Raw genomic sequence first — 13,868 nt, 5'->3', positions numbered from 1 at the left:
GCATCTTGAACTTTGTCACAGTTTTTGCATCAGAATCATAGAATCATAGAGTTGGAAGTAACTCAAGGGCCATCTAGTCCAACCCCCTGCAATGCAGAGTACATTACACCAGAAAAATCATAACCAGCCTCTTTGGTTTGAAATGAGGGATAATATCTTCTAGATTTGGGGAAGGATGGTGTCAGTCAATATGATATCCAGATATAACCCACATTTTTCATTTTAGAAATTCACTGACAAAGTCCCACAAAAGCAAACAAGAAATAATAGCAGCAGAACATGCTAAAAGCTGTGAGGAGTTCTGGCCTTCAAGGAAACATCTCTGAGCATACTCAAAACAGGTGTATGATTTTGATAGGCTGCTACACATGGCAGTGCTGTTCTTCAGTCAGTCTTCCCTAATCTGATCTGAGGCTCCTGGATTGCCTGCATTACATCAGAGAGAGTAGAAACTTGCCCAGCAAGGGTCGAAAAACTGGCAGTCCTCCTAATATTCAAATGTCAGACAAATGGCTTTCTGCCCGGAGAGACATGTGAAGGTCCTTTCTGTCAAAGTTACTCTTTTGGGTTGGAACTGACTGAGTGGTGCAGACAGCTGATTGACAGAAATCTTCCTAGAGAGCAGTTGTATAATACTGACCATGCCATTCATTCTCTGTGCAGGAGTGGAACTGTTCAAACGTGGCATTCTGCAGGAATACGGTGTGAAGGTGCTTGGAACTTCAGTTGAATCTATCATGGCCACAGAGGACAGGCAGATGTTTTTGGACAAACTGAATGAAATCAATGAGAAGATTGCGCCCAGCTTTGCTGTAGAATCGGTACATCAGCTGAGTTCAAATATACTTGGTTGCATCTTGAAACAGTTGAAACAGAGAGATGGAGGATGTTGTTGTCCTAATTTCAGCCTAGCGCTACCTGTTCAGGGTTTCCACAAATGCATGTGAGACAGGCAGGAGAAATCAGCAGTAGGGACAGAACTTCAAGGAAGGGAATATAGAACAACCCATAGACAGGCAGGTCTATGCTATATTAGCACATGCCCCCTTTTCCCTAGAGAAACACCAGAGCCTTCCCCTCCTCTCTGCCATTCATTCTCTCTCTCTCTTGCTTCACACGGTCTTTGCATCTGCATCCCAGCCTTTGCACATTTATTGTGAGTCTGAAAAGACCCCTTCCTCAACATAATTGTAGAAACTTTGAAGGTATCGGTCATATCAGTCCTCTTTTCCAAAAGATAGGGTCACCCAGCCCACAACCCCATTTACAGATTTAGTCTACACCAACCTTCACCAGCTGGCTAGGGGCGATGAGACTTGTAGTCTAATACTTTGGAGGACTCCAAGTTAGTGAAGGCTGGTTTACACAAGTCTGAATGTGTTGTGTTGCAAGCAGAGAAGGTGCATGGGCAGAGGTACCAGGACAAATATCCTATTTCCACAGGAAATAGCTCAAGTGAGTAAGCACAGAATTTCCAACAGAGGTGGAGCCTCAGAAGGTATGCAATTCAGAGGGACTGAGATGCAAAAGATCAGTGCTTGTTTCTTAGAGTGATACACTGAGATGGTGGTCTTGTTTGCATCTATTGCTAAGCCAAACCAGACCATAGCTAAGCATGAAGGGACACAGTTAAAAGATGGCAGTCGCATTGCTCCTTCCCCACTGGCTGCACTAAGCCATTGCAAGGGAGCAGGGAAGAAAGGAAGTGGCGGCTGTTTTCTCCCTGCACCAGGAGGCCTGCTTCCTCCTCATGCTTAACCATGGTTTGGTTTACATGCTGACCAGCCCAGTGAGTAAGTCAATAACCGGAGTCACTTGATTAAGAAAGCAACTTCAAGTTCATTTTAAAAATTGTCTTACATGAATATTAGTGCAGAATAGCTTTTAGCTCAATGGGACCCATAAAGTAATATGGTAATAATTAATAGGTCTATAGAGTGTGCATTTTGATGAGCGTTGAAAATTTTGGCTGTGAATTTTGGCCAGATGGATTTGAAAGAATTGGCCACCTCTGCAGTCCATACCTCAAAATATTTCTCTCCTTACACACCAGCTGGCATCAGAAAGCTAAAACAATTCTTTTCAGTGCCTTAATATATGGAACAGGTTCATTGTACAGTCACCCTCTGTGTCTGCGGTGTTACCAGAAAAAGGGGACTGGCACATACAGAGTTTTTCTGAAACACTTAATTACTAAAAAGAAAAGAAAAAGACTTAAGTCTAAACTTGATTTTGATTTGTGGTGATTTCTCATTTCTACAGCTCTTCCCAACCGCTGCTAGTGATAATTTACAGGTGAACATATCAGAGTTGAAAAACTGATGTGCAATCGCCTTCGCCCTTTAGTTCTGCAGAAGCCGGATTCCTTGGGTTGGTGAGGAGGGGTTGTAGTCAAAGCCACATCTTTACTATAGATTAAATGTTTAGCCGTCATTCTCTCTCCTCAGGAAATATTGGGAACTGAGCTGTGTGTGTGTGTGTGTGTGTGTGTGTGTGTGTTTGTATGTTTGGGACAGGATTCTTTCATCACCCTCAACAAAAATGTAATTCCCAGGATTTTTTTTGAGGAAGCCAACCTACCTAGTATATGCTCCACAGAACATTGAGCACAGTCCTGACCATGGTTCTGTCTGTGTCACATTGTGTTGTAATGTAGACAATACTGACAGGTCTTCATGATTGTTTTGGTCTTTTCTACCTGATCTTCTTTTATTATAGACAGACGATGCTTTGGAAGCAGCAGAAAAGATTGGCTACCCAGTCATGATACGCTCTGCTTATGCCTTGGGCGGACTAGGATCAGGGTTATGTCATGACAAGGAGCAACTGCTGAATCTCAGTACCAAGGTATTACTGTGGGAGTTGTGTCAACATCTGCGGCCCACAAGGGGAGCCATTCCCTGGGGGTGGGAAAATCCAAGCAGGGGAGAGGTGCAGGTCTTGGTGGATGGGGAGGCAAGACAGTAGAACCTTGAGGCCAAGTCCAGAGTCACCTGCTTTGGTCAATGTGCTGTGGGCACGACAGACAAGACAACTTAACCATTATGGCCTCATGTCAGCAAAGCAGTAACTTGAAATACTGTATTGCTCTAGCACTAGCCTGTTGCTTACTGAGGGCTGAAATAATCCTGCGTAAAGATGGGTGTCCCAGACCTCCTCAGAGCTGCTCAGGCCCCAGGCTCTTGGATGAAGAGGCTGCCCCGTGGGATGTTGTTTTTTTAACAGTAACTTTTCTATTCAGGAAAAATACAATGCCCCTCCCCATAAATAGGAATATATATCTGAAATTTAACACTGAAAACAAAAACATAAAGTTTGCAATTATTCTAAAATAAAATAAACAAAGATACCGGTAATCTCTGAATAAACGTATCTGCTGGTTTTCTAAAGTAATTTGTAGAAAAACAGGTTGTTAGCAATGCAACATCACATATCATTTTATTCCAGTCTGGTCTACCCCCAGCATGCTGTTATAGACCATTTAACCACCATTAGCAAATTCAGCACCAAATGGAGACTGTCCATTTCCATATTGTCTTGTAAAGGACCCCGTGATTTTTCTTGGGGGGTGGGGGTGGTATCAGCAGGCAATCAATATACAGAGATTTTGCAAATCTTAACTAGAATTTATTTCCATTATTCCTGAATGATAGGGCAAGACCATAAAATATCCAGATGGTCTGGAACTTCAACTGAATTAATAACACTATTGATTAATAACACTGTGTTCTTGAGATATGTTATTTGCTGGGGCTGTAAGATCTTCTGCTGCCTCTGGGACCAGTGAAGGTTGGATCCTCTGAGATGAGGGAATATATGGGGGAGGGGAATATATTGGTGTCTGAGGATGTGAGCAAGGAAACCTTCTCAGCAGCCTTCATCTTCCATCTTCCATCTTCCATCTGTGAAAATCTTTGTGTCAATGGCAGAAATCCTCCATATCTCATCACTATGCTGGTGTAAAGTTTACGGGTCCTGAACCATGACGCAACCTGGCTGCCAGTGCAGCGAATAGTAAAAGCTGATATTTGTGGTGTCATTGCTTCTATTCCATCCATCTGGGTCTCGGATCCAGAGGCCATTGGTCTGAACTTTAATCTGGCCACAGCTGGGCTGGAATATGCAGGGCATGTTCCAAAACAAAAAATAGGAGCCTTCTAACCCTATTTAGGGAGGTGAAAAATTATGTTACTACTGCAATAGCAGACTATTCTAAATAATTGCTGCCGAGTGTTTCCTGTTCCTTGCCACAGTATTGACAATACTGCCTGCTTTTCCTCTCTCGTAATTTATTTATTCTAGACATTTGCATCTCGTTCTTCAGTGAACAAGTCTCCTAGAACAGCTTACATAAAAAATAGTAGTCAAAAAACAACAAAGCAGATCAGCTGGTCGTAGTGGAATGAAGCATCACAGCAAAGAACTGTAAAAGGTTTTCTTAAGCATAAAATCCTACTTAATGGTTAAAAGCCCTGGGCATTTTTTTAAAATTAAGTTAGAGCTGAAAAGAAAATACAGATGGTGAAAGATGGGTTGGTGGGATGGAGTGCTGCAACTGAAAAGACCCCGTCTAGTCACCACGTCACGGACACAGACACTGGAGCTTGTAGAGGGGCAGGCGAAAGAGAATAAAGGGTCATGTAAAATTTCAACAGCATGAAATGCTTAATGAACATAGAAAGCAAATATATTTTGCTTCTGGATTCAGGAAGGAAAGCACAGCATAGCATCTAGCTCACCAAGAAACAGCCCCAAACTATCTTATCAATAAAACTACCCAGTCTTAGCCAAGTCAACAGCATATGAATCATAGAATCATAGAATCATAGAATCATAGAGTTGGAAGAGACCACAAGGGCCATCGAGTCCAACCCCCTGCCAAGCAGGAAACACCATCAGAGCACTCCTGACATATGGTTGTCAAGCCTCTGCTTAAAGACCTCCAAAGTAGGAGACTCCACCACACTCCTTGGCAGCAAATTCCACTGTCGAACAGCTCTTAATGTCAGGAAGTTCTTCCTAATGTTTAGGTGGAATCTTCTTTCTTGTAGTTTGGATCCATTGCTCCGTGTCCGCTTCTCTGGAGCAGTAGAAAACAACCTTTCTCCCTCCTCTATGTGACATCCTTTTATATATTTGAACATGGCTATCATATCACCCCTTAACCTCCTCTTCTCCAGGCTAAACATGCCCAGCTCCCTTAGCCGTTCCTCATAAGGCATCGTTTCCAGGCCTTTGACCATTTTGGTTGCCCTCTTCTGGACACGTTCCAGTTTGTCAGTGTCCTTCTTGAATTGTGGTGCCCAGAACTGGACACAGTACTCCAGGTGTGGTCTGACCAGAGATGACACTGTTTCCAGATTCTACAGCCTGTGGCTTTTTCTCTTCTAAGAGGGAAGAAAAAACCTCCTGAGGCTCTTTAATGTTCCATCTTCATGTCGCTTCCTCCGGAGTTTGGTAATGTGAATGATTAAAGTGAGATTGTCAGAAATGGACCTTAATTTGTGGAAATAGTTCAGTGACTTTGGTCAAAGAGATATACAATAGTGTAAATTTTATTCTGTTTTCGAAAGATAAGTCAGGGAGGGAGAAAATGGAGCATGGTTCAGTGCTGCCTTGAACTGAGAAATAGCAATGCCCCAAGAGTAGGACAGAATGAAGCACAGAAGTGGCCAGCTGGAGACTGGAGACTGGGCAGTAAGGTAAGGCTTTGTCTTCAGCACCTGGTCTCCAGAGGTATCCTGTCCATGAATAGTGAGGCTCTATTTAGCTCTTAGGCCTGGTTGCTCACAATATAGACCGCACCTCCCTGATTTTTTCACCCCTTGTTTAAAGCACATCTACGTTAGTAGCTATCTCCATATCTTGCAGGAGTGAATTTTAATTTCCAAATTTACTTTCAGGTTCCTAATGCTGTGCCTGAAAAACAGAGAGCAATGCTGAGCTTAACAAAATCCAGCAGACGCAGCTTAACGTCTGTTCTCAGAATCTTCTTTTTAGGATGGTATATGTTGCTTTTGCTTCACTGATATCAGTGGATCTCTTGTGGACATATGGCCAATTATCACTTTAATAGGAAGCAATTATGCTCTTTACTAAGCCAGTGTGCTATATAGCCATATGTTCCATAAAAAAAATCTAAATTTAGGATCCAATAATGCAAGGGACAGAAATCCCCCCCACACCATATGTATCACAGTCTTCCTCCGCTCCCCACTTGGCTATTACTTTCCCAGTGTCCCTTAAAATTTCCTCTCCATCATAATGAGATAGCAAATGATGACTAATATATGCTTGGTAATTATTTTAGTAGAGTAGTTGGTTCACTTGTTTAGGCCATAAATTATTGCACAATTACCATTTTGGAAAAATGACAAACACAGATGCACATTAATTTCTCATTAAAACAATCCACTACATCAGTTTCAACACATTTATGCTGTACACATGCTGCCGCAAAAGCAAAAGTAGCAACTTTTCCTATGACATCGCACTCCAAATTAGCAAGAGAAAATTCAGCTCTTTGCTGAGTTGATCAAGGAGTAATAGTCTCTTCAAGTTGTACCTTTTCTCCTTTGCAATGAAACAGCTCAGCAGACATTGGGGAGGGTGTCCTTTATAATGTCCGTCTACAAATATAATCTTATGAAATTTCTCTTGAATCAGCCATTCAGAATGACCAATGGCATCTGCTTGAAGACCTTATTGGAGGAGGTCAGGGTGTTCCTAATACTGAACCAAGTGATATTTATTAAATCACTTTCATAACATTTACACAAGGGGATGATTTTACTCTTTTAAGCAGAAACAAATCTTTTTGCACTGACAATTTTTTACTTTGTCTTTAATTGTCACTATGGCAGGAACTACTATTATACCAGCAAAATACTGCTGTACAAATATCAGTCTCCTGATAGTTCAGCATACACACTTAACAAACATTTCCTTTTTAAAATCTGTCATCCTGTAATAATCAAGGCATTTGCAATGACCAATCAAATTCTTGTGGAGAAATCTGTGGCAGGATGGAAAGAAATTGAGTATGAAGTTGTGAGAGATGCAGCTGACAACTGTATCACCGTCTGCAATATGGAAAATGTCGATGCAATGGGAGTCCATACAGGTAGGTTCACCATTTTCCTTGAACTAAATACTTTGGGGGGGATTGTTTGATGCAATCATAGAGCTGTAGAGTTATGTGGGACCAAGGGGTCCACCCCCCTGCTCAAAGGGAGGTATTCACACCATTGCCTCCAGCCAACACAGTTCAGTTACAATGCATCAGAAGTTAAGAGAAGTTGCAGTCAGAGTCCAGATGATTTATGCAACTGAGCCAGTATTTTAAGGTCATTGTATAAAGTAGTCCCATCACTACACTCCTGCTAATAAGTTCTTATGATGACGCCATGCATTATGTGACTATGTGAAGTTGGGTCTGGTATGCTCAGGGGCGTAGTGTGGGGGTGCCAGCGGAGCTGTGGCCCTGGGTGCACAATTTTGAGGGGCACAAGCCAGTGGTCCCCGTGCAAATACCGTATTTTTTGCACCATAACAGTCACTTTTTTCCTCCTAGAAAGTAAGGGGAAATGTCTGTGCGTGTTATGGAGGGAATGCCTACGTGTGGCATGCCTACGGATTTCCTCCTCTAAAAACTATGTGCGTGTTATGGTCGGGTGCGTGTTATAGAGCGAAAAATACGGTAAATTAAAGACCAACTGATAGTCTAACCCTGTGCACATTTACTCAGAAGAAGGTTTCATTGAGTTCAATGGGACTTAAAAGGTAAAGGTACCCCTGCCTGTACGGGCCAGTCTTGCCAGACTCTAGGGTTGTGCGCTCATCTCACTCTATAGGCCAGGAGCGAGCGCTGTCCGCAGACACTTCCGGGTCACGTGGCCAGCATGACAAGCTGCATCTGGCGAGCCAGCGCAGCACACGGAAACACCGTTTACCTTCCCGGTATAAAGAGGTCCCTATTTATCTACTTGCACCCGGGGGTGCTTTCGAACTGCTAGGTTGGCAGGTGCTGGGACCGAACGACGGGAGCGCACCCCACCGCGGGGATTCGAGCCGCCGACCATGCGATCAGCAAGTCCTAGGCGCTGAGGTTTTATCCACAGCGCCACCCATGTCCCTTCAATGGGACTTACTCCCATCTAAATGCACATAGGAATATGGCCTGAGTTGTTCAGGTTCCTGTGAGTTATAGGACATGTCTAATGATCCACAAGAGGTACAACATCTTGTTCAGAACTTGCAATGTGGGAGATTCCACAACCTTTATAGACAGTGTGTATCATAGCAGAAAGTCATATTTGAGATGTTTCTGGGGTTTATAACATAAAATAACTTAGCATATCTATAAAAAATGAATTAAACATTGGTCTGCTGCTCAAGCACAATTGGCAGACCCTTACCAATAAAGAATGCAGCTGCTTGTGATGCACAAATGTTGGAAAATATGTGGAATTCAATATAGGCTGAAAACCATTATAGGCTTGAAAGTATGCCTGTCTTTCAAATAAGGCAAATTTCAGCATTTCTGCTTGACATTTTATTATCATATTTATCTTAGATTTAATTAAATTATATACAATGGGTAATTCAGCATGCAGTCCTAAACATACTTACCAGAGTGAAGCCTAGTGGCTTATGGATATATGGGTTGGATTGGGTTCTTGGTCTAATTACAATATATATGATCATAGAATCATAGAATCATAGAATCATAGAGTTGGAAGAGACCACAAGGGCCATCGAGTCCAACCCCCTGCCAAGCAGGAAACACCATCAGAGCACTCCTGACATATGGTTGTCAAGCCTCTGCTTAAAGACCTCCAAAGAAGGAGACTCCACCACACTCCTTGGCAGCAAATTCCACTGTCGAACAGCTCTTACTGTCAGGAAGTTCTTCCTAATGTTTAGGTGGAATCTTCTTTCTTGTAGTTTGGATCCATTGCTCCGTGTCCGCTTCTCTGGAGCAGCAGAAAACAACCTTTCTCCCTCCTCTATGTGACATCCTTTAATATATTTGAACATGGTTATCATATCACCCCTTAACCTCCTCTTCTCCAGGCTAAACATGCCCAGCTCCCTTAGCCGTTCCTCATAAGGCATCGTTTCCAGGCCTTTGACCATTTGACCTGTTGGCTCATGTCAAGTTTGTGGTCAACCAAGACTCCTAGATCCTTTTCACATGTACTGCTCTCAAGCCAGGTGTCACCCATCTTGTATTTGTACCTCTCATTTTTTTTGCCCAAGTGCAATACTTTACATTTCTCCCTGTTAAAATTCATCTTGTTTGTTTTTGCCCAGTTTTCTAATCTGTCAAGGTCGTTTTGAAGTGTGATCCTGTCCTCTGAGGTGTTAGCCACCCCTCCCAGTTTGGTGTCATCTGCAAATTTGATCAGGATGCCCTTGAGTCCATCATCCAAGTTGTTGATAAAGATGTTGAATAAGACCGGGCCCAAGACAGAACCCTGTGGCACCCCACTAGTCACTCTTCTCCAGGATGAAGAGGAACCATTGATGAGCACCCTTTGGGTTCGGTCAGTCACCCAGTTACAAATCCACTGAGTGGTAGCATAGTCAAGACCGCATTTTACCAGCTTCTTTACAAGAATATCATGGGGCACCTTGTCAAATGCCTTGCTGAAATCAAGGTAGGCTACATCCACTGCGTTCCCTTCATCTACCAGGCTTGTAATTCTGTCAAAAAACGAGATCAGGTTAGTCTGACATGACTTATTTTTCAGAAATCCATGCTGACTATTGGTGACCACAGCATTCCTTTCTAGGTGCTCACAGACTGTTTGCTTAATGATCTGCTCCAGAATCTTCCCTGCTATTGATGTCAGACTGACTGGGCGGTAATTATTTGGGTCCTCTCTTTTCCCCTTTTTGAAAATAGGGACAACATTTGCCCTCCTCCAGTCTGCCGGGACTTCGCCTGTTCTCCAGGAATTCTCAAAGATGACTGCCAGTGGTTCTGAGATCACATCTGCCAGTTCTTTTAATACTCTTGGATGCAGTTCATCTGGCCCTGGAGACTTGAATACATCTAAACTAGCCAAATATTCTTGTACTATCTCCTTAGTTATTCTGGGCTGTGTTTCCTTTGCTGAATCATTTGCTCCAAATTCTTCAGGTCGGGCATTGTTTTCTTTATCGGAGAAGACTGAGGCAAAGAAGGCATTAAGGAGTTCAGCCCTTTCTGTATCCCCTGTTTGCATTTCATCATCTTCTCCTCTGAGTGACCCCACTGTTTCTTTGTTCTTCCTTTTGCTACGAACATACCCATAAAAGCCTTTTTTGTTGCTTTTAACCTCTTTAGCAAGCCTGAGTTCATTCTGTGCTTTAGCTTTTCTGACTTTGTGTCTACACGTGCTGGCTATTTGCTTGAATTCCTCTTTGGTGGTTTCCCCCCTTTTCCATTTTTTGTACACATCCTTTTTTAATCTTAATTCAGTTAAAAGTTCTTTAGATAGCCACCCTGGCTTCTTTAGGCACCTTCCATGTTTTCGTCTCATTGGTATTGCCTGACGTTGTGCTTTTAGTATCTCCCTCTTAACAAACTCCCAGCCATCATGAACTCCCTTTCCTTTTAGTATTGCTGTCCATGGGATCTCACCCAGCACTTCCCTAAGTTTTATGAAGTCGGCTTTCTTAAAGTCAAGAAATTGAGTCCTAGTATGCTTGGCTGCTCCTTTCCGCTGTATAGTAAACTTCAGAAGAGCATGATCACTCGCGCCTAATGATCCTTCCACATCTACCCCACTAACCAGGTCATCAACATTGGTTAGGACCAGATCTAAAATGGCTGTTCCTCTTGTTGCTTCTCCCACTTTCTGGACAATGAAGTTGTCTGCAAGGCCAGTGAGGAATCTGTTTTACCTTATGCTCTTGGCTGAGTTTGATGTCCAACAAATATCCGGGTAATTGAAGTCCCCCATTACTACTATCTCCCTTCCTTTTGCATGCTTGGCCATCTGTTCCAGGAAGGCATCATCTATGTCCTCCGTTTGGCTTGGGGATCTATAGTAAACTCCCACAATGAGGTCTCTGTTATTCTTCTCTCCCTTAATTTTGACCCAAATGCTCTCACTTTGGCTTTGAGGTTCTAAATCTTGGATCTCTTCACAGGTATACACATCCCTGACATATAACGCCACTCCTCCTCCTTTCTTGTCTGGTCTGTTTCTCTGAAATAGATTGTATCCCCCCATTATTACATTCCAATCGTGGGACTTATCCCACCAGGTTTCAGTGATGCCTATTATGTCATATTTAGTTTGCTGTACCAAGAGCGCAAGCTCATCTTGTTTATTTCCCATGCTTTGCGCATTAGTGTACAGACATTGAAGTCCATTAATCATTCCCCCGTGTCTCTTATTTAAGGATTTTTTCCTCCCACCACTAGGTCTGCGTGCTGTTTGCTCCATTTGGTCTATGACATTTGGATGATCATCTTCATCAATTGATAGACTCCTACTTTTAGGAGCACTGTCTCTCTCCCCCACATTAGTCAGTTTAAAGCCCTCCTGATGAGGTTTCTGAGATTTTTGGCAAAAACATTTCTCCCAACCGTTGTGAGATGCAGCCCATCACTTGCCAGAAGTCCATCTTCAAGAAACTGCAGTCCGTGATCTAAGAATCCAAACCGTTCCTGTTTACACCATTTGCGAAGCCAGCTGTTCACTTCCACTATTTTCCCCTCTCTCCCTGGGCCAAGTCGTTCAACTGGGAGGACAGATGAGATGACAATTTGTGCATTTAGTTGCCTCAATTTCCTGCCGAGAGCCTCATAGTCTCTTTTGATCTTCTGGAGGCTATTGCTTGCAGTGTCATTGGTTCCCACATGAACCAAGAGGAAGGGGTATTTGTCAGTGGGTTTTATGATTCCTTGCAGTCGTTCAGTTACATCTTGGATCTTAGCCCCAGGGAGACAGCACACTTCCCGAGACATCTTGTCAGGCCCACAGATCACTGCTTCTGTTCCCCTCAGTAGGGAATCCCCTATCACCACTACACGCCTCCTCTTGGGTTTGGTCGGGGTTCTTCCGTGAGCTGTCCGTTCCAAGGTCGCCTGCACATTCCCTGAGGACTGACATTGCTGCTCGTCTTCATATACCTGATCGACTGTAATGAGGGAGAGATCCTCAAATGGAGTCTGCTCTTCGTCTTCCATGCTAGGGGAGAGGACCTCAAAGCGATTGTGTATTTCTAAACAATCAGAGTGAACCCTGGGCCTCCTACTTCTTTGAGTCACGTTTCTCCATATATCTGGCTCCTGTGTTGGTGAACTAGCCTCCTTCTCAGGGGAGTCCCCTGTCTCCTCCTTGGTGGGGACGGTGTGCTCTGTTGCTTCCAAGAAGAGCTCCAGCTCTCTAATTCTTTGGAGCGTAGCTACACGTTCCTCCAGTTGCTGGACTTTGTCTTTTAAAAGGGCAATCAACATGCAATTGCTGCAGGTAAAGCTGCCTGCAACCTTTGGCAAGATGGCAAACATTGCGCAGGAATCGCAGGCGACTGCAGCTGTTCCCTCCCCTTCCATCATGAGATCGTGTTGTTGGGGGTGGCTACAGAGGTCCTCCATCATAAAAAGCTTGAAGACAGGACAAAAAACTTCCCCCACAAAAAAAACACCTAGGTCTCCCCCAACAAACGTTTGAGACTAGCTCCCCTAAATCTAAAAGATGGGTATAACTGCGCACGCCGCCCTGCAAACTCTGATAAGCTCCTCCCACAGCTAATCCCCTGCCTCAACAGAAACCCTGCCCCCTCTGACCTTTACACAGGGAAAACAGCTAATCAGCCACAAAGAAACACACACACACAAGAAAACCCTTTTTGCTCCTTCTTCAACTGATGCCCTGCAAACTCACTTATTTATAAAGCCCTTTCATTTCCTGTAATTTGTACTCTACTCAGTGCAGTGGATGAGCTGTGTCTCTGTACTGTAGCATCTCCAGGTAGGGATGGAAAAGACCCCCGTCTGAAACTCTGGAGAGTCGCTGCAAGGCAGTGCCAGAGGAACCATAGAATCATAGAATCATAGAGTTGGAAGAGACCACAAGGGCCATCGAGTCCAACCCCCTGCCAAGCAGGAAACACCACCAGAGCACTCCTGACATATGGTTGTCAAGCCTCTGCTTAAAGACCTCCAAAGTAGGAGACTCCACCACACTCCTTGGCAGCAAATTCCACTGTCGAACAGCTCTTACTGTCAGGCAGTTCTTCCTAATGTTTAGGTGGAATCTTCTTTCTTGTAGTTTGGATCCATTGCTCCGTGTCCGCTTCTCTGGAGCAGCAAAAAACAACCTTTCTCCCTCCTCTATATGACATCCTTTTATATATTTGAACATGGCTATCATATCACCCCTTAACCTCCTCTTCTCCAAGCTAAACATGCCCAGCTCCCTTAGCTGTTCCTCATAAGGCATCGTTTCCAGGCCTTTGACCATTTTGGTTGCCCTCCTCTGGACACGTTCCAGTTTGTCAGTGTCCTTCTTGAACTGTGGTGCCCAGAACTGGACACAGTACTCCAGGTGAGGTCTGACCAGAGCAGAATACAGTGGCACTATTACTTCCCTTGATCTAGATGCTATACTCCTATTGATGCAGCCCAGAATTGCATTGGCTTTTTTAGCTGCCGCGTCACACTGTTGGCTCATGTCAAGTTTGTGGTCAACCAAGACTCCTAGATCCTTTTCACATGTACTGCTCTCAAGCCAGGTGCCACCCATCTTGTATTTGTGCCTCTCATTATTTTTGCCCAAGTGCAATACTTTACATTTCTCCCTGTTAAAGTCCATCTTGTTTGTTTTGGTCCAGTTCTCTAATCTGTCAAGGTTGTTTTGAAGTGTGAT

General features: G+C 43.7%; 1 protein-coding gene across 2 annotated transcripts in view; it reads left to right on the top strand.

The window, feature by feature from the left end:
• CPS1 (carbamoyl-phosphate synthase 1) overlaps nt 1-13,868 on the top strand; it is a 159,965-nt gene that overhangs the window by 47,166 nt on the left and 98,931 nt on the right. For both annotated transcript variants that reach the window (XM_082228040.1, XM_082228039.1), the window contains 3 exons: nt 664-821; nt 2,719-2,847; nt 6,979-7,123. In XM_082228040.1, coding sequence (XP_082084166.1) covers nt 664-821; nt 2,719-2,847; nt 6,979-7,123 — 432 coding nt within the window. The remainder of the gene's footprint in view (nt 1-663; nt 822-2,718; nt 2,848-6,978; nt 7,124-13,868) is intronic.

This window comes from Podarcis vaucheri (assembly GCF_965113315.1).
Source record: "Podarcis vaucheri genome assembly, chromosome: 1".
NCBI lineage: Eukaryota > Metazoa > Chordata > Lepidosauria > Squamata > Lacertidae > Podarcis > Podarcis vaucheri.
Note: the sequence above shows the minus strand (reverse complement) of the source record. Positions and strands in the feature narration are given on the sequence as shown.